This window comes from Columba livia, chromosome 2, assembly GCF_036013475.1.
Source record: "Columba livia isolate bColLiv1 breed racing homer chromosome 2, bColLiv1.pat.W.v2, whole genome shotgun sequence".
Taxonomy (NCBI): Eukaryota; Metazoa; Chordata; class Aves; order Columbiformes; family Columbidae; genus Columba; species Columba livia.
This window is the reverse complement of record NC_088603.1, coordinates 135,011,419-135,031,610: the sequence shown is the minus strand read 5'-3', so window position 1 is coordinate 135,031,610 and position 20,192 is coordinate 135,011,419. Positions and strand designations below refer to the sequence as shown.

Below are 20,192 nucleotides of genomic sequence, written 5' to 3'. Positions count from 1 at the left end.
GTATTTAAAGATTTACAATCCTTTGTTTTGTTCCAAACAGAATTGAAGGCATTTTGTGAACAAGGCTTGTAGCTACTGTTTTGATATAGCTCAGTGCTTTTCTTTTTAGAAACCTTTCTATAGGTACACTAATTATAGATACACTAACACATTCTCAGAAAATAACACTGCAAGAGATTAAAGAAAGGAAAATAGTACCTTTTCAGTGTCTAGGAAGGCCATTAAAATGACATAAATAGCTAATGTAGAAGAATGTTCAAATATTCTAACTATTCTGAAAAGGGGCAGTAGATGATGAATAATTTTTTACATAGTTTGAGCTAGAAAATATACTATCAAGTTATTTTGGGGTTTGTTTTTAGAACTGAAATAAACTATTTGCTGTTTGAATATGTGATTACTAATATTATCTCCAGATAGCCAGTTACCGATCTTTTCAGGAAGCCTTATTAAAATGACAAATAGTGCCCAATCCGTCTTAGTATTCTTAGTGGCCTTTTGTACTGCAGGAAATTAGCTGAGGTCTACAAAGTAAAGATAAGGAAAAACCCAGCTTTTGGCATTCCATGCATAAACAGTAGAAGGAAGTTCACCCATCCTGAAGGTTTGTTTCTTGCCAGATCAATGCCATTTTTCAGCTAGGATAATAAAGCAATGTAGATTTTTGGCAGGAAGTCAAGTTGTTTTGTTTTTTTTTTTCCATTTAAGCATGTTTAGTAGTAACGTTGAATCGCACCTCACTGATCAAAACCCAGCTCTTTGCAGCAAACTTGAATCTGGTTACACCTGTTTTTTCTTGGCGAAGCTGCTTTTATTTCATCCAGTTTCCTTCTTCTGAAGTACAGCGGTAGGTTATGTGGCATTAAAAGGGTCAGTTCTCATTTCTGGCTAGCATAGCATTGCAATTTGTTTCAGTAGACTTCCCATCTTGAAGAGGTTGTGTTGCTTCAAAGTCCTGGCCTTGGAGATTCCAACTCTGGTTGGGTTTTGACTGAATAAACAAATCAACTGGACTCTAGTCTGTCAAAAATCATATTATATGGAATTCCTTTTTTGTTTTGTTTTGTTTTTGTAGTAATGGAAGAAAATAAAATACTGAATACAGTTTACTGAATTTAAAAAAAAAAAAAAAAAAAAAAGCCAAACCACCCTGATGTTAGATTTTCTAGAAACAGCAAAGAAACAAAGTTTCTAAAGAACATTTGAAAGACCTATAATAGAAGTCTGTTCCTTTCATTTTATTTTTTTTTAATACAAACTAATTTGATACCAGTAGTTTTGGTCATGGTGTATTGATGACATGATTTGATCTGACATGACCATGAATAATTGCAATTTTCTTCCTCAGGCTTCACATATTTCTACAAAGGAAAAGAGTACTGGAAATTCAATAACCAGATGCTCCGAGTGGAACCTGGCTATCCCAGATCCATTCTCAAGGATTTTATGGGTTGTGATGGACCAACAGATCGAGACAAAGACCGACACAGCCCTCAAGATGACGTTGACATTGTCATCAAACTGGACAACACAGCCAGCACTGTGAAAGCCATAGCCATCGTCATCCCCTGCATCCTGGCCTTGTGCCTCCTTGTCTTGGTTTACACTGTGTTCCAGTTCAAAAGGAAAGGAACACCCCGCCACATACTGTACTGCAAACGCTCTATGCAAGAGTGGGTGTGATGCAGGGTTTTGGTTATTTTCTTTCTCTCCCAGGAGTTTGTGGTAACTTGAGATTCAACACAAGAGGTGTTATGCAGTTTCCTAGCTAGGAGCAGGCATCTGTCAGTCTGAAACAAAGCTGATCTTTGAAACCCAACGGGTTGCCTGTCCTGCACATGAGTGGCGATTTGCTCAGCTGGGAAGCTTCCATGATACACAGTATCTGCTGTTTCTTCAGTCCTTTGTCTTTCTTTGTCATTCGATTCTAGGCCTTTCCTCGGCACGCTCAATGCCCGATAAACTATCAGGATTAATTAATGAAGAGGAAAAAAAAAATTCTGATGTTTCTACATTTTTCCCTTAAGGCCTGTTCCCCTTTGAAAAATTTTTTGCTGAAAGTAAATTTTTTTAGAAAAACACAACAACCTACAATGGAACTTTCAGGAAAGTGAGAAGACCCAAAACAGCTTTGTCTCCAAAGAGGATTGCTTTCTGTCTGCTATGGATAAAGTCCTATACTCCTACTCCCAGTTATGTCAGGTGGGAGACTCGGATGACACGCAGGACTTCAGACTGTTCGGACAGCCATTTTCCAACAAACAAGGGGCCAAAATATCTGCAATATAGTAACAGCCTTAATAATACATTCATTTTGTGTTTTTTACAGCTGCTCTGGGCTACGTCCTCAATGTTTTAAACTCATTTATATTCATTACTATATTCAAGCAGAACCTTTTTATTGGTTTATTTGATTCTTGGTTGGTTTTCCTGCATAATCTTTCCCAAGCTGTACCAAGTCAACTGCCCCAGGCCTTTTATAGGTCTGTCAGGAGCACTCATTCCAAAGCATGGTAAAAAGCAGTTTGTCTCTGAAGTGGATTTCAGTGAACTAAAGCAACAGTCACGCTATAGAGAAACTTGACGCTGGTATTACATTGGTGGTGTAACCCTTTGAGAACTATTGCATCCATTTTCAGAGTCTGGTGGATGTTAATCTTGGTTGTCATTAAATTATAGGATTGTGTTTGGGTAATACAGGTTTTAAAAGAAAATCAGTTTTTCAAAACAGATTTCCTGTGACTGTGAGTGTTTTTAATTATTTGCATTATTGATAGAAAAGCATTTGTAACATAAATAGAAAACAAAAGATATTTACCAGCTACTTTCTGGTTAAAGGAACCAATTTTAATAACTTCTACCACTTACCAAGAACTTTTCTAAACTGGTGACAGTTTTATAGCTTAGCCTTTTACCTTAAGCATCTTGAATTTCTCTTTTAAACTATGTTGCATGATAATTCAATTTGCCTCTGCAGAGGTAGAGCTACAGTTTCAAAGGAAAGCTAAAACGATGACTCTGATATTGCATGAGTATCCTCCGGTGTGTGTTACCCCTTTGCATGTTCACCATAGTTCTCAAAGGGTTAGTAAAATTTCTGGCCTTCAGCCGAATATGATATCACTGACAGAGCCAAGAGACCACCAAAGCATTTTGACATTCTGTGTAATTTGTGCTAACAGCAGTATTGTCATTTTCATGTGACCTGCAGAGCAGGTTTGTATCAATATTTTTTTCCTAGAGAAAAGTCAGCAACTGACAGACCTCTTTATTGATTTAAGGAGCTGCTTCTTGCAGTGATAGGCTTTACAGTCACTGGGCTGTGAACTTAATAAAAGATGGTCAGAATGATGCACCCCAAAAGTCAGACACCTGGTTTTTTATGAAAGCCAGGATTTGAGGGGAGTAGCTTTTGCAACAATGAACAGCTTGCCTTGAACTTGATTATTGACCTGTTGACTGTCATTACCAAGTTAAACATTGTCTTTTGTGAACAGCTTCACTGTCTGAATTTCCTTAAAGTGTACTGTCCTATGTCTTTGATCTTTGACCTTTAACTTGCAAACTGGCACAAACTGAAGGAAATCTGGTGTTGCAAATTAACTAAGACGAGTTTTATTTCTTAAGAGGCCTGATATACATTATCCAAAAATTGAGAAAAAAAAGTTGAAGTGTTTTCTTAGAAAAGAACTGACATAAACTAAAATATTTATGATAGATCTGTAGAAGGGTATTTTGCTATGTATACATGCACACTCTAAAAATGAACTGCAGTAGAAGTTAATTTTTATTTAACTTGAATACAATTTTCAGTATAAAATTATCATTTCTACAAATAGCTAGTTATTAATGGAAAGGTTATAGAAAAGTATTAAAATACTTGAAATGGCCAGTATTGGCTTTTACATAAAATGAGACTTTTGTACTGCATTCAACCAATTTCTTACTGGTTTCTTAATCCACAAAACTGGATCATTTTTTAGAGAGTGTAGGTATATATACATATATATTATGGTTATTATTATTTTGGTAATGGATAGCTTGACTGCCTTGAATTTATATTTATATTGAGCATAGCATGAAAAATAGTATGCCTTTTTGTTCAATTACATGATTTTATATTGATTTGAGGATTTATTTTATGAACATATGTGGCATGCTATAAAGCATTGCAAACTTATTTCTTAGAGCATAAACAGATATACATATGTACGGCTAACAAAAATGAAGATTAGAAAAAGATATAGTTTTACAACAAATATGCAATGCAGATGGCATTTTGGAGATGTTTTGTAGAGGTAATGCATACTGTAGGTTAGAAGTGCACCAGTATCAGCCCATAGCATCATTTCGTAAATGCAGTTCAGTTGTTGGTGAAAATATAGGTTGACAGTAAAGTAACATAAGTTATTTACTGCACATGAGCTCATTTGATGAATTTGGAATTCTATGTTTGTTTGTCATATATATTAAAATGTGTGTGTGTGTTTGTATATTTATAAATGCACACAAACTCACACATACACATATTTTAATCCATGGAGAGATTATTATTGTCAACAAACTACTATAACTTATGTTCTGCTACAGACAGAACAAAATGATTCATGTAGCTGTTCCAATTTTGTCACTTGGATAGCTGATAGAAAATACTAACAGCACTACTTATTCTCCGTTTGTTTTTTTCTCTACACTAAGAAAACATATTATCTTTAGGTCAGAACAGCATCTCATCTGGTTTTTTATTTACTTGAAAATTTAACTTCATTTTTGAAATACCTTTCATGGCAGCTTTAACTTTTTGTGCAACTGATTCCCTGACAGTAATGAAGTGCTGAGCATGTTGACTGTTGTTTTTGATAAGGTAACAAAAATGTTTGTATTTGGAGAATTTAACTTTAGTTATGCAGGAAGGTAAGTGTCATAAGTTTAGTGCTTGGTATATGGTACATCATATATACACGAATACATGATAAGTTGATTGTTTAATCTATTTTCTTTTACTTAAAAGTGCATATATATTATATACAGAGAGAGAGAGAAAAAATATTATATTGGCATGTTTATGTCATGCTGAGCAAGACTGCATCAGCATTTTTATTACATACTTCTGTTTTCAGTAGGTTATAACACAGTCATAAAGGTTTGCTTTAAGTAAAAGATGTAGGAACAATTGTGTTCACTGTAGTTGACAAATACATACTGGCTAGTTTCAAATTACAGAAGTTCAGAGTAAATTAGTGCTGTTTCCTGATTTAGATTTGAATTCAAACACTTAAATGTTCTAAGACAATGCTGTTTTTTGAAAAGTTATTTTTCTACCAGGGCCTATAATTATGACAATTAAGAAAAAAGCCAAATAGAAAATATTTTCAGTTCTGCAATCTGGGTTCCTGCTTATGTGCCGTAACTTTTTTCATAAAGTTTTTAATAAAAATTTCCATATGGCTATCATCATGATCTGTACTGTGGAACAATACAAAACTGAATATGCATTATGTTAATCAGTTACAGTCTACCAAGCTGACTATACAAGGTTGTGTATCTTCAGAGTACTATGGGTCTGTACAATGCAGAAGGCCAGAGCAGATTATGGCAGTGTTTCCTCTGGTGTTTTAATGTATAAACCTATGAAAAGGATATTGACTGTAGCCACAAAATAATTTTTTATCAAAAAAATACCTGTAGAAAACTATGTCACTGTACGTTTACTGGATAGGCTGGGATGGAGAGACCCAAATGGCTCCAAAGGAGCCCTTTCAGGTCTCCTGAATAAATGTAATGCATATTTTATATCTTCCTATGAACTTTTGTTCTTTTTCTTCTTTCAAAGTGGGGCAAAGGGAAGGGATAATTAAAGAAATGATCTTTTTAAGGCTAATCATGCGAAAAAAAAAAAAAAAAAAATGGAGCCCGAATCTAATAGATTCAAACATAAGGGGAAGACACACTTTTTCTTGAAAGTGTACTTCACCTCCCCAGTTGTTTGGTAAAGACTCCTGTGCTATTAGCACTGTGGGTTAAGAACAAAGTTTAAGGCTTAATTTTTGAATTTTCAACTTTTTGGGGGGGTCTTACTTCACAATCTTAATGTCAGTTAATTGTAGCTTTTGGTACCAAATTATATAGAATCAAACTCTAGCTTGTTGGTTAAAAAAAAGTGCGTAGAATAGAAAGTAGGTCTGCCTGTAAGCAATGGAAGCATTACATTCCTACTCTCTTTTTTTTTGCATTTGAACCATCGCTAAGGAAAACCTTAATAAATGCATATAGCAAACTGAACAGTGAATGTTCCAGGCACTGCAGTTTTAAGAAAGTAGACATGCAAGTTACTACACCATTAGCAGCCTAAATTGGAGATAGCACAAGATGACTGGTCTGAGGAGCAAAGATTTGACTGCAGGGGTTTGCTCTGTCTTGGCTCCTGTATGTTCTCACAACATGCCCTAAGTTTTATCACCAATTGCAGAGGTGGAGGAAGCCGTGCACTGTGGCAGTAGGAGATGTGAAGCAGCCATTGCAGAACAATAGCTCCCTGTCGCCTTTTGTTGTTGTCAAGACTGTCTTTGGACAGTTCTATTTCCAGAAGCCTAAATAGATGACTGCAGCCCTATGAGCCATAAGGAAAATCATTATTATCAGTGGAGGGAACAAATGTTACTGGCCACTTAGGTGTTCAGCTATGCTGTAAATCAAATAATATTGTGTGAGAGATGAGGAACAGATAACCTGTTATTGAATACAATGGTCTAGCTGTGACTGATACACCAGCACTGTAATGTCAGGCGTACTTCCTTAGCTCACAGTGCACGCACTGCAGACAGAGTGGTTCACGTAAAAGAAGACTATTTAAACATATGTCAGTTACAAAATCAGGTGTAAATGAACCATATACTCACAATCTCTGATTTATGCATGTAAATCAATGAATTGTCTGCCACTTGTCTCATGGAAAAATGTAATGTGTGAGTCGAATCTGCCTAACCCGTTCTTGTGACTTGCCATCTGAGATGTCAGAGACTGATAGACATTGTCATCAGTGCCATAGATGCTGAAAATGTCTGGTAAGCATCAAAAGCATGCCCTCACTTGTTGCAGACTGGCTCCATTTGGTGTTGATCTGAGGCAGCCTCTAATGTTAGGCAGCACAGATTCTGTATGACGTGGCACTGTTTGATTTATGTATGCAACTAGGAAAGCCCAGTGATAATCAGGAGATCATATTATGAAGGATCATCAGTATGTGACTACCGCAAGCATCTGTTCCTAAAATCAAAATGTTTTTCAAAGAAACGTGTGGACAGCATTAAACACATGCATCATAAACAGGTCTTTTTTTCACAGTGTAAGTAAGGTTTAGCATATCGTCTACAATTTACAGTCAGTTTATTAACATTTGCAGTTGCAGCTACCCATTATGTTTTTGAGATATGACATTCTGTGAGAGGTGTACATAAAGTATGTTTGCCCTGTGGATATAGCCTTAAGTGGTGCTCCAGTTTGCCCACAGTATAGATGAAATAAATCTTAGAAGCAGAGAAGACATAAATGAAGAAATGCTGATGTAAACTAGCATGCTAAAGACAATTTTCTACACTTGGATGTGCATGCAAAGCAGTGCTACTTGCTGTCACAGTAAAACTACGTAAATGATAATCATTACATATGCCAGACATTTATGATGGCACAGAGCTTTCCAGTCACACAGCTTAGTTTCTTCTGCTTCTGTAGACTGACATTGTCCACAGACAATATTATAATAGCTATCACATAAACCAAAGCTTTCTTTTTAGTTAATAATAATTTCTACCCTATGAAATTACTTCACATCCATTTTATAACTACAACCTTAATCTCCTTGGTGAGCTATCAGCATATCTTAATTCATAGATTTCATGCCTTTTTTTTTTTTTTTCTGTTGCAGTAAAATATATTTTGAACATTCTCTCTATCTTGCCATCTGGCACTAACACATGGAATAATCACTTTTATTCTGTGCCATGCATGTGTCCTTGATCATCCATTTGCCCATACATTGTTCTGGAAACTGGCTTTCTGAGAAGGATTGGTAACAGAGGGCTGGGAGAAAATACCTTCCTGACATACCTGGCTAGCCCTTAACAATATGACAAGAGAGTTTGAAGAGTTTTTAGCACAATATTCCATTACCCACTGGCAACAGAACAGTGTAACTCTGCCAATCAGTGTATGCCCAGATGGGTTCATCACTTGCAAAGAATAGTGAAGTAGTGAGTAGTAGTCAGAAAACGCTGTTTTCTAAGCCATATTGCCATCCTGATGTGTTGGTATAGTTTAACACCCAGTTGACATGCATATTCATAACTCCCATGGCTGTACATAAAAACATCTGCCTTATGGAAGCTGAGAGGGCTTAGGGTCAGCAGGCAATCAATGCTAACTTATTTATAAGGTGTGAACAAATTTTTGTTCCCTTACTATCATTTTACAACCTTGAAGAAAAGTAGGTTTTCCCATAATGTAAAATGATGGTTTGTAACGCTCTTTTTCAGCATTCACAATTACATGATATTATATAAAACCTCAGAATATGTTGTAATACAACTTAAATATTCTGGTTGAAATGCACAGCCCATCTTTAGGCACACAATGAATCTAAACAGAGATGCACATACTGTGTATGCTATGCTTAGCTGTTGCCACAAAATCGTCAGTGCTCACATACTGATCATCTTCATACCTTACAGGAACACCATGTTGAAGCCAGCTCCAGGCAGTGTGTCTACCTGGATATAAGTAGAGATATAAGTTGGGAAGTGGTATGTGTGCTGGCGTGTATTCAGAAGACATAATAAGGCACCTACATTACGGTTTGAAATGATCAGGACAACCACAATTCATACCTACCAGGCATAGCTGCAACTTGTATTTACATGGTTGTGTTTTACCTCATATAATAAAGTGCTATGAACTCTGGCTATACCTCACAAAGTAGATGAAAACTATTTAAAAAATCTTTCAGGATAGCCATTGTCAATACTCAGCTCACAGAAATACCTGAGATATAATCTTGAAAAGGAATCCAGAAGTGAAGAAATGTGTGATGAGGCAAATAATCTATTCCCAGCTCTTACTCTGTGTAACACATTTGGTAAAACATTGTCAACTAAATATATGGTTAGCATCCATCTTTACTCTGTTTCCAAAACCATGCAGACATCTCTTGTCAATTCATGCACAGTTCTGTCTCATTGTGTCTGGTTGAAAACCATTTTATAGGATAGATCAAGTATTATGAGCCTCCTTTCTTGTCATCCAAGATACACAGCTCATCATCTGCTATCAATATGCATTCCTTTGAAGGTCGTAGTCCTTGGATCACAGTGATGACAAATACAGATACAAAGGAACACCCTGTTGAAATCTTTCTCACAGGAAACTTTAATTAGTCATTAACTTTCTTTCCACAACTTCTAGGATCCACAGGAAAGCCAACTAGGTCTTTTGATCAAAGACTGCAGACCGACACAGAAGCAGCAGCAGAAGCACACTTCCATTTTGCATTTCCAGAAGAACATAGGAAAAGGAATGAGAATATTTTGGTTCATAATTAAAAGTGCAAAATGAGTTTTTCAGAAGGGGAAGGAGCCAAGAACGACCGACACCACTAAAATTTCATGTAGCTGCCTCATAATCGACAACAGAAGGGAGATCATCGGGAAGTTGGTGACAGCTTTGAAAGTATTATTGGTCTCCAACAAGGGTACCTGTTAGGCTGTAGAAAGTCCAATGAATTATATATTTGGTGTCATAACCCACAAGAGAGTGGTCAGTCAAAAGGCTCCTCAGTATAGTTACTCTAAAGCTGGCTACAAATATATAGAGAAAGCACATTGTTTATTTCATGCAGTCAAAAGTCTTTAGAGACAGATTTAGTCAAGCTAACTTCAGCCTGAATCTATGTGCAAAAACTTGTCAATGAAGTGTTCTTATGATTGTTTTCAGAAATTAGATCCAGAAAGTTATCTTAGAGGAACTCCCCTGGATAAGATACTGAAGGACAAAGAAGGCTTTACCTCTGTTAGTCTATATGGCAGCCATGTATCTTTACCCCCATGATTTAATCACACACTTTTTTACAGTCTGTCACTAGGAAATGCAGCTTTTTGTGTCTATGGTGAAGAGGCAGTACCTTCTCAACAACTCCTGTGAACATTTGAGGAACTTGATGTATATCTCACTAAATCTTTTTCATTGTCCAGTCCCCCAACACTGAGCTCCAAGTTACTCACTTCAGATTACTGAAGTTTCTGCCATCCATTGACACTGCCATCCTTTAACTCTTTTATGAAAATTACGTGGTAGAGCCAGCACTGGCCATCATGGACTCCTTATTTGCATCTTGTGGCTACTTGCTGGGTCTCATGTACAATGGTGTAACATCAGACACCTACCATTTTTTATGCCAGCCACTGCATACCGTTTGCATTAAGAATTTATGCAACCTGTGAGAGATGAGCAGTCTAGAAAGCTGCATTTCAAACATGTTTCTGTTATTTCCAGTGGTTCCAGTTCTCAGCCTTAACCTTTTCTCTTTTTCCTTTGCATTCTGATGCCTATAATCTGTGTCATGGATATTCAGACAATAATTACCTGGCTGAACTCCTCCCTCTACGACAAGTCAGTTCATACACATACATCACCTACCATTACATTACTGCTGTAGCATAATACGCTAGCACTGTTGCATGACAGGATACTTTGCTATTATGCATTGTTCTCTGAGTGATCCTAATTTTTAGGCGTCATAAATAACATATTTATGAAGAGCTTTTCCACTGTAGTCTGAGAATCAGATTCATTGCATGGTTCAGTCACAGCTTGCAGAGGAAGATGCAGGTGTTTGTCTTCTGAAAGTTTTGTATGTGATAAGTGTTCCTATATGATCAGAAGCTGTTTGAGGCAGGTGACGTCTGCTCCTTGCCAGTCCTGTTGTTAGAGCTGCTAGCAGTAAAAGCATGTACAGCTGGTTTTGTCAGTGTGTAGTCAATCAGAGTTTGATATACATACGTACAGGAATGGTACATTGTTTGCCATGCTTCATACACATTCTTGTTTCTCTTACTTTCTGAATAACATGCACCTTGCTTTCTTTCCAAGTGCTGTATCTACCAGAACCTGATTTCTTCCTTAGTTCTGCTTGTTGGGTTTTATTTTAGCAACTGATTCCATTTTCCATCTTCTGGGCATTCCTTCCTCCCTGTAATTCACTGTAATTCCAGCAGAAGTTGTTCTAGGTCAAATATGTTAGCTAGAAGCTATTACAATTGTGACTCTTCCCAAACTTTTATTTGCTTGTTTATCTTCCACCTCTGAGAAAGAGGAAAACAACCTTTCATGTAGAGACAAGGATTTTGGTGCAATTGTTAGGATACCTCTGAAAGTGTTTTTTTATGTAACATGATCATAAAACTCACACATTGTTAAACATCAACTCTTTTCAAGCTCTGCTTCTTTAACTGCCCAGCAATTGTTTGTTTGAATTACAAAGCTTAACAAATAAGTCAGAATATGGATGTTATGATTTCTCTGTGGTGCAAATTTCTCATTTTTATTCCCTTTTCTCTTCATAGCCTCATATGCATTTCATGTCCATGTTTGGCTCATTAGGATGTGTGTTAGGAATGAAATAGCTGAAGCATTTATTTGCTTTCTGCAACTAAATTTAATCTTATTATTATTATTTTATTTTACTTTATTTTATTGGCTCACACAGCATTCTATACAGTAACCTTTTTATAACTGACATATGTTATTCCTTCAGGTAGCTTCTGCTGACAAACACAAAGCTTGTTTGTGTGCAAATGCAAGGCTGACTAAATGGTGCTAAAGTGTATTATGACTGTCAGATATAATCAGGCAAAATTTTGTGGTGCTTAGACTGATTTTTTCATTGATTTTATTGATCAATGCATTGAACAGTGTTTTATTATACACAAGTTGTCTTTTATTAGTAAATCAAGACCTCATAGTGCATTGTTAAACAAAATGGGTTAATTAATCTATGTAACAGCTCACCAAGCTATTATCTCTTTAATCCCTTATATTGTTGTGTCATTAAAGGTCAAGGGGTCATGATAATAATCTCATTGCTGTAGACCATTAACATGACTGAACATTTTCAACAAAGTACTTATGTTTACAATGCTATAACCCTTTGACTGCTGCGGCAACCTTTAACCACAGAAAGTCACATACTAGAATTGTCATTATGGTTCTTGCCATGGCAATCAAAGAGTTAAGGGCTGTGCAGTGATTTGTTTTATATTTATTAATTTATATTTATTTTTTGTTTTCATTTGAGAAGGGGGAATTGGGGTGGGGCAGTTCTTGTCTGCTGTAAGTGTCTTAACCAAGGGAAGGGTTGAAATGGCTTTTATACTATTGCATCTTATGTACTTACCATCATTTCATTGTGTTGTAATTAAAAAAAAATCTGTCAATAAATAACAGAACAGAAAAAAGTTTCATAAAGGCATTGTTGTTTAATTGGTATATATTACTGTAGGATTTATAGCTGCTGCTCTTTAGGTAATGTGTACCATTACAGCCAACTATCCTCAGAAGAGGAATACTTTACAGATTATGACAATATATAGAAATATTATTGATGTATCTGGGTATGAGCAAGGTGAAAGAAACATGAGTTAATTTTCTTAATCAAAATTGAGTAGGAAAAACTAATTTGTATGGAAAACGGCCAGTCTGAAGGGCCAGTCATTAGAGATAGCTGTCACAGCCGCTACAAAAATGATGAACAAGTGGCTGAATTTCTTCCTTTCTGGAGTGTAAGAGAAGCCATGAAATTCTAGTGTAAAGAAAAGATGAGTCTACTGATTCAAATTAGAAAATAGCTGAAGAATAAAAACAAAAAAATTGTAGTTTTCGTGACATCAAATCACAATAGATGACTACAGGACTAAGATGCAAAGAAGGGTTTTCTAAAACTTTGGCCATCCAGCTCATATTTTCAAAGATCTATGTTCCTTTCACGTCAACAAACATGTAATTCTTCTTAGTCTGTAAGGATTAAAGCTTTTCTTCACCCATGCATATGTGTGCGTGTAGGAAACCAGGAATAAGATCAATCTATTTGAAGATAAACTGGATGTTTTTATTGTTTCAGAGTCTTAGCAAGAAAGAAGGCAATGCTTGTACGCTGATCCGAGACCTGAGTCCAAACTCATTACACACTTAAGCTACCCCAAACCTCACTCTTTTCCTTTAGAAATCAGAGGTGTATATCTTTTATCTTTTACACTGTGTAAAACTCAAAATTAACTCATCATTAAAAAAAAAAATAAATAAAAGAAAAATAATTTAAGAACAAGGAAATTCCATTATTTGGCTGATTAACGGAAGAAAGGAAGACAACTGAATAAAACAGATGTTGCAGAGATCACTGATTGCAGTTCTCACACAGGAGAGGGGAAAAGGCACCTGGCTAGGCCTTGTCTGCACCGACAGGAAAAAGACTGGTTCTGAATGGAAGGCTTTGGGGAGTGTCTTAAGCATCTTACCATCTTAAGTACATGGAAATATACTTTTTCTGAAAGACAGGAATTAAAACAATATCCAAGCTGATCTATGTCTTCTTCACTCTATAGGTGAAGATGCAGCTACAGGCAGAAAACTTATTAGTAAACCTCTAGCAACTACAGTTAACTTTTGAGAAATTTGATATCATAACTCTTCTATTTCAGATCTATTTTCATATAATTATTTGGCAGATAATTATTTTTTTGTTTTTATGTTTAGGTCCTAATTCAGGATTTAGCTTCCAGGAATTATTCTCCTCCAAAAATCTTTCCAATCAAGAAACACAGTCAATATTAGGTTTAACAGTTAGAGAAAACTGATTATGAATAACAAATATTCCTAATCAGTCCTTACCAACCACTTTCATGCAAGTTGTTTGAATTATTACAAACAAAATCAACTAAACATCTGAAAATCATTACTTGTCAATGGAATATATTATATATGCCTTTCTTCAATTCTACATGGTGTACAACTGCATGGCACAGGCTTATTTTCCACTCAAGTGATGCTAAGGATAAAAGTGACAAGTATTTTATAGATTACCTACTAAGCCAAAGGGGAAAACTCTGGGTGCTTATTATGAATTGTGAGGGCTGTACTTTAATTAACATTATTCAGTCCTAAATCCTACAACACACATGAACCAAACTGCCTTTTCTCCAAGTGTGCTGCTAATGCACTGCTGCTTGTGGTGAAAATGAGTCTGTATTAATAAAGAGGTTTTTGCTATAAGATATGCAAGGTTTATGTGCACATTTGAACTGTGTTTCACTAGTACAAGAAGCTAGACTCTGATCAATGGCTAATCAATGTTCATCTAAGTCATGTTCAGCTCAAAAGGAAGTGTATTATGATCCTTTGCAAAACATTCAGAATGCAAAGGAACTTTTCCAAAGCTTAATAAAAACATCTTTTTTTTTTTTTAGTCTGAAATATCTGGGTTATAATTCGGGAGAACAAGAGTGGGTAAGCTGTCCAAGAAAACAAACAAATAAAATAAGTGTTTGAAGAATCAATACTTTTCAAAGATATTTTTATCTTAGTATTTAATTTCTGGAAAGTTTCCAAGCTGAAATAAATATAATTGCTACCCTGCTGTTCAATAGATTGATGTCAAGTTTGGTTTGCAGCTCCTTCATCCCTTCACAAGTCACTGCAAGAAGCAAGTCCTAAAGAACATGCTTAATTTCCCAGATGCTTGTGTGAAATCACTGTCATTAATCACCATATCGATTATCTTTCTTTGCTTTTCCAGGATTCTTCTATTTTAAATGTTCCCCTGAAGTGACATGTAGAGGTATGCTTGTTATCCATGACTTCTTGACTTGCTGTCTAATTTATAGGTAATAGATTCATTGTGCAGTGGTTTTGTATAGTGTTTCATAGGTAATTTTTGCTTTGATTTTCAACATCAGTCAAACATTCTCATCATGATCAATGGCAAGTGTGGCTGCACTCCCCTTGTTTCTATACCGGGAAGTTGTTACACAGTGACACTGACCAGGTTCCCAGTGCATGTCTTTGCTCATATTTCTATTAAAGTAATAGGTTCAAGTTGAAAAACTCCTGAAGAGTTTTTTTATTCATGTTGTTCTTTTGTAGGGAAATACTCTATTATCTGTGAAGGACTAGTTTTATAAGGAAGATACGGAGTAATATTGTGTCCAGTTCTGGGCCCCTCAGTTCAAGAAGGACAGGGAACTGCTGGAGAGAGTCCAGCGCAGAGCCACAAACATGATTAATGGAGTGGAACATCTCCTTTATGAGGAAAAGCTGAGGGAGCTGTGTCTCTTTAGCTTGGAGGAGACTGAGGGGTGACCTCATTAATGTTTATAAGTATGTAAAGGGTGAGTGTCATGAGGATGGAGCCAGGCTCTTCTTGGTGACAACCAATGATAGGACAAGGTTCCCACGGTGACGGCAGGAGGTTTAAAAGCAGCTGAAACTCGATACTAGCATTCAGTCAGCTGATCAGAGCCAGCCCAGACTGCCTCTGATAAGAAAAAAAGAAGGGTGATTGTAATAGGAAATTCCCTTCTGAAAGGAACAGAGGGCCCAATATGCAGAGTTGACCCTCATCTTAGGGAAGTTTGTAGTCTACCTGGAGCCCGGATCAAGGATATTGCTAGAGAGCTCCCCAGACTGGTGCACCCGACAGACTACTACCCGCTGCTGGTATCCAGACAGATGGGGAGGAAGCTGCTTCCCGTAGTCTGAGGGGAATGAAGAATGACTTCAAGGTCTTGGGAAGGATGGTGAAAGACTCAGGGGCTCAAGTGATCTTCTCTTCACTCCTTCCATCTTCAAGGGACGATGTGGGATGGAATAGGAAAATTCAGTCTCTAAATGGTTGGCTCCAAGACTGGTGCTACAGGCAGGGCTTTGGATTCTTTGATAATGGTTGGTTTTATAAGACACCGGTCCGGACAGTGTCACGCAGGAAAGGTTTATCTCGCAGGGGCAAAAGGATGTTGGGGCAGGAATTAGCTGGGCTCATTTGGAAAGCTTTAAACTAGGCTCGAAGGGGAATGGGGTTGTAGCTGGGCTTGTCCCAGTGGGGCAGCATTCTAAAACTGATGAGGACGGGGTGGCCTCCTATGCCCCTAGGGAGAAATTGGAGTGCTCTGCTTGCTCCCTGAAATGCCTGTACACCAATGCGCGCAGCATGGGGAATAAGCAGGAGGAGTTAGAATCCTATGTTCGGTTGGGAGATTATGATCTGGTGGCAATTACAGAAACATGGTGGGACAGTTCACATGACTGGAATGTGGTAATGGATGGCTATGCCCTTTTCAAGAAAGACAGGCCAGCCAGGCATGGAGGTGGAGTTGCTCTCTATGTGAGAGAGCAAATACAATGTACTAAATTCTGCCCAGGAGTGGATGACGAGCGAGTTGAGAGTGTATGGGTCAGGATCAAGGGTCAGGCTGGCAGGGATGACACTGTTGTGGGCGTCTATTACAGGCCACCAGATCAGGCTGAGGAAGCTGATGAGGCCTTCTATGGGCAGCTGAGAGTGGCCTCACACTCACAGGCACTGGTTGTTGTGGGGGATTTTAACTTCCATGATGTTTGCTGGAAGGACCATTCAGCCAGCCAGCCACAGTCCAGGAGATTCCTCCAGTGCATTGATGATAACTTCCTCATGCAGATGGTGGAGGAGCCAACTAGGAGAGGTGCTGGATCTCATCCTCACTAACAAGGAGGGTCTGGTCGAAGCAGTAAAGGTTGAGGGCTGCCTGGGTTGCAGTGACCATAATATGGTGGAGTTCAGCATCTTGTGTGGCAGGAACAGAATAGCAAGTAGAATTGCAACCCTGGACTTTAGCAGGGCTAACTTTGGCCTTTTCAAGCAATTGCTGGGGGAAATCCCATGGGCAAGACTGCTTGAAGGCAAAGGGGCCCAAGATAGCTGGATTGCATTCAGAGATTGCTTCTTCCACGCTCAGGATCAGAGCATCCCCACACGTAGGAAGTCAAGGAAGGGAGCCAGGAGGCCTGCGTGGTTGAATAGGGATCTGTTGGGTATGCTCAAGCAGAAAAGGAGAGTTTACAGGTCATGGAAGCAGGGGCTGGCCACTTGGGAAGAATATAAGGCTGCTGTTAGAGGATGTAGGAAGGCAGCTAGGATAGCTAAGGCCTCCTTAGAATTAAAGCTGGCGAGAGGGGTCAAGGACAGCAAAAAGAACTTTTTCAAACACACAGCAGATAAAACTAATACCAGAGGCAATGTAGACCCACTGATGAATGGGGTGGGTGCCCTGGTGGCAGAAGATACAGAGAAGGCAGAATTACTGAATGCGTTCTTTGTCTCTGTCTACTCTGCCGGAGGCCGTCCTGGGGAGCCCTGTACCCCTGAGACCCCGGATGAAGTCAGGTCGATGGAGGAGTTTGCTTTAGTCGATGAGGACTGGGTTAGGGAGCAATTAAATAGTCTGGACATCCATAAATCCATGGGTCCAGATGGGATGCATCCGCAGGTGCTGAGGGAGCTGGCTGAAGTCATTGATAGACCGCTCTCCATCATCTTTGCCAAGTCTTGGGAAACAGGAGAGGTGCCCGAGGATTGGAGGAAAGCAAATGTCACTCCAGTCTTCAAAAAGGGCAAGAAGGAGGACCTGGGTAATTATAGACCGGTCAGCCTCACCTCTGTCCCTGGGAAAGTAATGGAACAGCTTATCCTTGGTGCCATCTCAAGGCATATCAAGGATAAGAGGGTTATTAGGGGCAGTCAGCATGGCTTACCAAGGGCAAGTCATGCTTGACCAACCTCATAGCCTTTTATGAGAATGTAACAAGGTGGATGGATAATGGCAGAGTGGTGGATATGGTCTACTTTGACTTCAGTAAAGCCTTTGACACAGTCTCCCACAGCATCCTCACAGCTAAGTTGAGGAGGTGTGGTCTAGACAATAGCGTAGTGAGGTGGGTTGCAAACTGGCTTAAGGAGAGAAGCCAGAGAGTGGTAGTCAATGGTGCGGAGTCTAGTTGGAGGCCAGTATCTAGTGGAGTGCCTCAGGGGTCAGTGCTGGGGCCAATATTATTCAGTATATTCATTAATGATTTAGACGAGGGAATAGAGTGTACTATCAGCAAGTTTGCTGATGACACTAAGCTGGGAGGAGTGGCTGACACACCCGAAGGCTGTGCTGCCATTCAGCGGGACCTGGACAGGCTGGAGAGTTGGGCAGGGAATAACCTAATGAAATTTAACAAGGGAAAGCGTAGAGTCCTGCATCTGGGCAGGAATAACCCCACGTTCCAGTATAGGTTGGGAAATTACATATTAGAGAGCAGTGTAGGGGAAAGGGACCTGGGTGTCCTGGTGGACAACAGGATGACCATGAGCCAGCACTGTGCCCTTGTGGCTGGGAAGACCAATGGCATCCTGGGGTGTATTAGAAGGGGGGTGGCTAGTAGATCGAGAGAGGTCCTCCTTCCCCTCTACTGCACCCTGGTGAGACCACATCTGGAATATTGTGTCCAGTTCTGGGCCCCTCAGTTCAAGAAGGACAGGGAACTGCTGGAGAGAGTCCAGCGTAGGGCAACGAAGATGATTAAGGGAGTGGAGCACCTCCCTTATGAAGAAAGGCTGAGGGAGCTGGGTCTCTGGAGAAGAGGAGACTGAGGGGTGACCTTATAAATGTTTATAAATATATAAAGGGTGAGTGCCATGAGGATGGAGCCAGGCTCTTCTTGGTGGCAAACAATGATAGGACAAGGGGTAATGGGATCAAGCTGGAACACAAGAGGTTCCACTTAAATTTGAGAAAAAACTTCTTCTCAGTGAGGGTGACAGAGCACTGGAACAGGCTGCCTAGGGAGGTTGTGGAGTCTCCTTCTCTGGAGACATTCAAAACCCGCCTGGACATGTTCCTGTGCGACCTCACCTAGGCGTTCCTGCTCCAGCAGGGGGATTGGACTAGGTGATCTTTTGAGGTCACTTCCAATCCCAAACATACTGTGATACTGTGATACTGTGATACTGTGATACTTTGATACTGTGAAGGGGCAATGGATACAAACTGGAACACAGGGGGTTCCGCTTAAATATGAGAAGAAACTTCTTCTCAGTGAGGGTGACAGAGCACTGGAACAGGCTGCCCAGGAGGGTTGTAGAGTCTCCTACTCTGGAGACATTCAAATCTTGCCTGGACACCTTCCTGTGTAACCTCATCTAGGTGTTCCTGCTCTGGCAGGGGGATTGGACTAGATGATCTTTCGAGGTCCCTTCCAATCCCTGACATTCTGTGATTCTGTGATCTGAGTACTGTCACAGTGTTAAATAACTTTGTTCCCAAATCTCTTCCAGGTCCTGATTCCCTGGTAGTCTGCACTGTGTGTGCATCACACCTCTTTGTTAATGTGCTTTGTTTATGTGCTGGCTTATATAGCATAAGCTCATATCATGGTAAGAAATTTTACTATACTGCATATACTCAGGTCTTTCAGAGGATGAAGGAACAGACAAATGAAGACACAGAGCATATTACTAATGTAATAACAATATGTAAAGGGGGGAAAGATAAACATTCTGTGAGAAATGAGAAAAACAGTAAAGACCAGAGTGTTTAGATAGAGTTGTTCTGATTATATTTCACATAATATGGAAATTAATTTTGACAATGGAGTTTTGATTTACTTAAATTTTGGGGAAATCTGGACCATGCAGATCTTTCTGGCTGTGTTGCTTACCAAGCCCAGGTACAATCAATAATTAAAGAGAAAGCAGTAAAATAAATCCAGGTCAACAGTACTGGGAAAGTATAAAATGCCTGGATGTGAGAAGATTTCTCAAATACTCTGATATGAAAGGGACATTGTCTAATGCCATAAAGTCCCAATGACCTTTGGAAAGGCAAACAGGGAATTGTAATCTCATTTAAATGTTAATTAAAAGAATTTAACTTAAGTGGTTCAGAGAGACAAGGAATTGAAAGTTCTGAAGATTAAATTATTCCTTTGATGGGTCAGGCTACATGGCATTGCATAGTACATATGCGTCTGTTGATGTGGGCTGCAGGAACAGTTCCTTGAGGGACAAAACCTCTTGTTTCACCTCTCCCACCTTTCTCCAAATTGCACTGGCACAATCATACATGCCTGTTTAT

The 20,192-nt window shown here is 38.8% G+C and overlaps 1 protein-coding gene across 2 annotated transcripts in view; it reads left to right on the top strand.

Annotated features, from left to right (window-relative positions):
• MMP16 (matrix metallopeptidase 16) overlaps positions 1 to 12,513 on the top strand; it is a 184,776-nt gene extending 172,263 nt beyond the window's left edge. For both annotated transcript variants that reach the window (XM_065053938.1, XM_005499462.4), the window contains one exon: positions 1,349 to 12,513. In XM_065053938.1, the coding sequence (XP_064910010.1) occupies positions 1,349 to 1,683 (335 nt within the window). In that variant the 3' untranslated portion in view covers positions 1,684 to 12,513. The remainder of the gene's footprint in view (positions 1 to 1,348) is intronic.
• Positions 12,514 to 20,192: the final 7,679 nt, after the last annotated feature.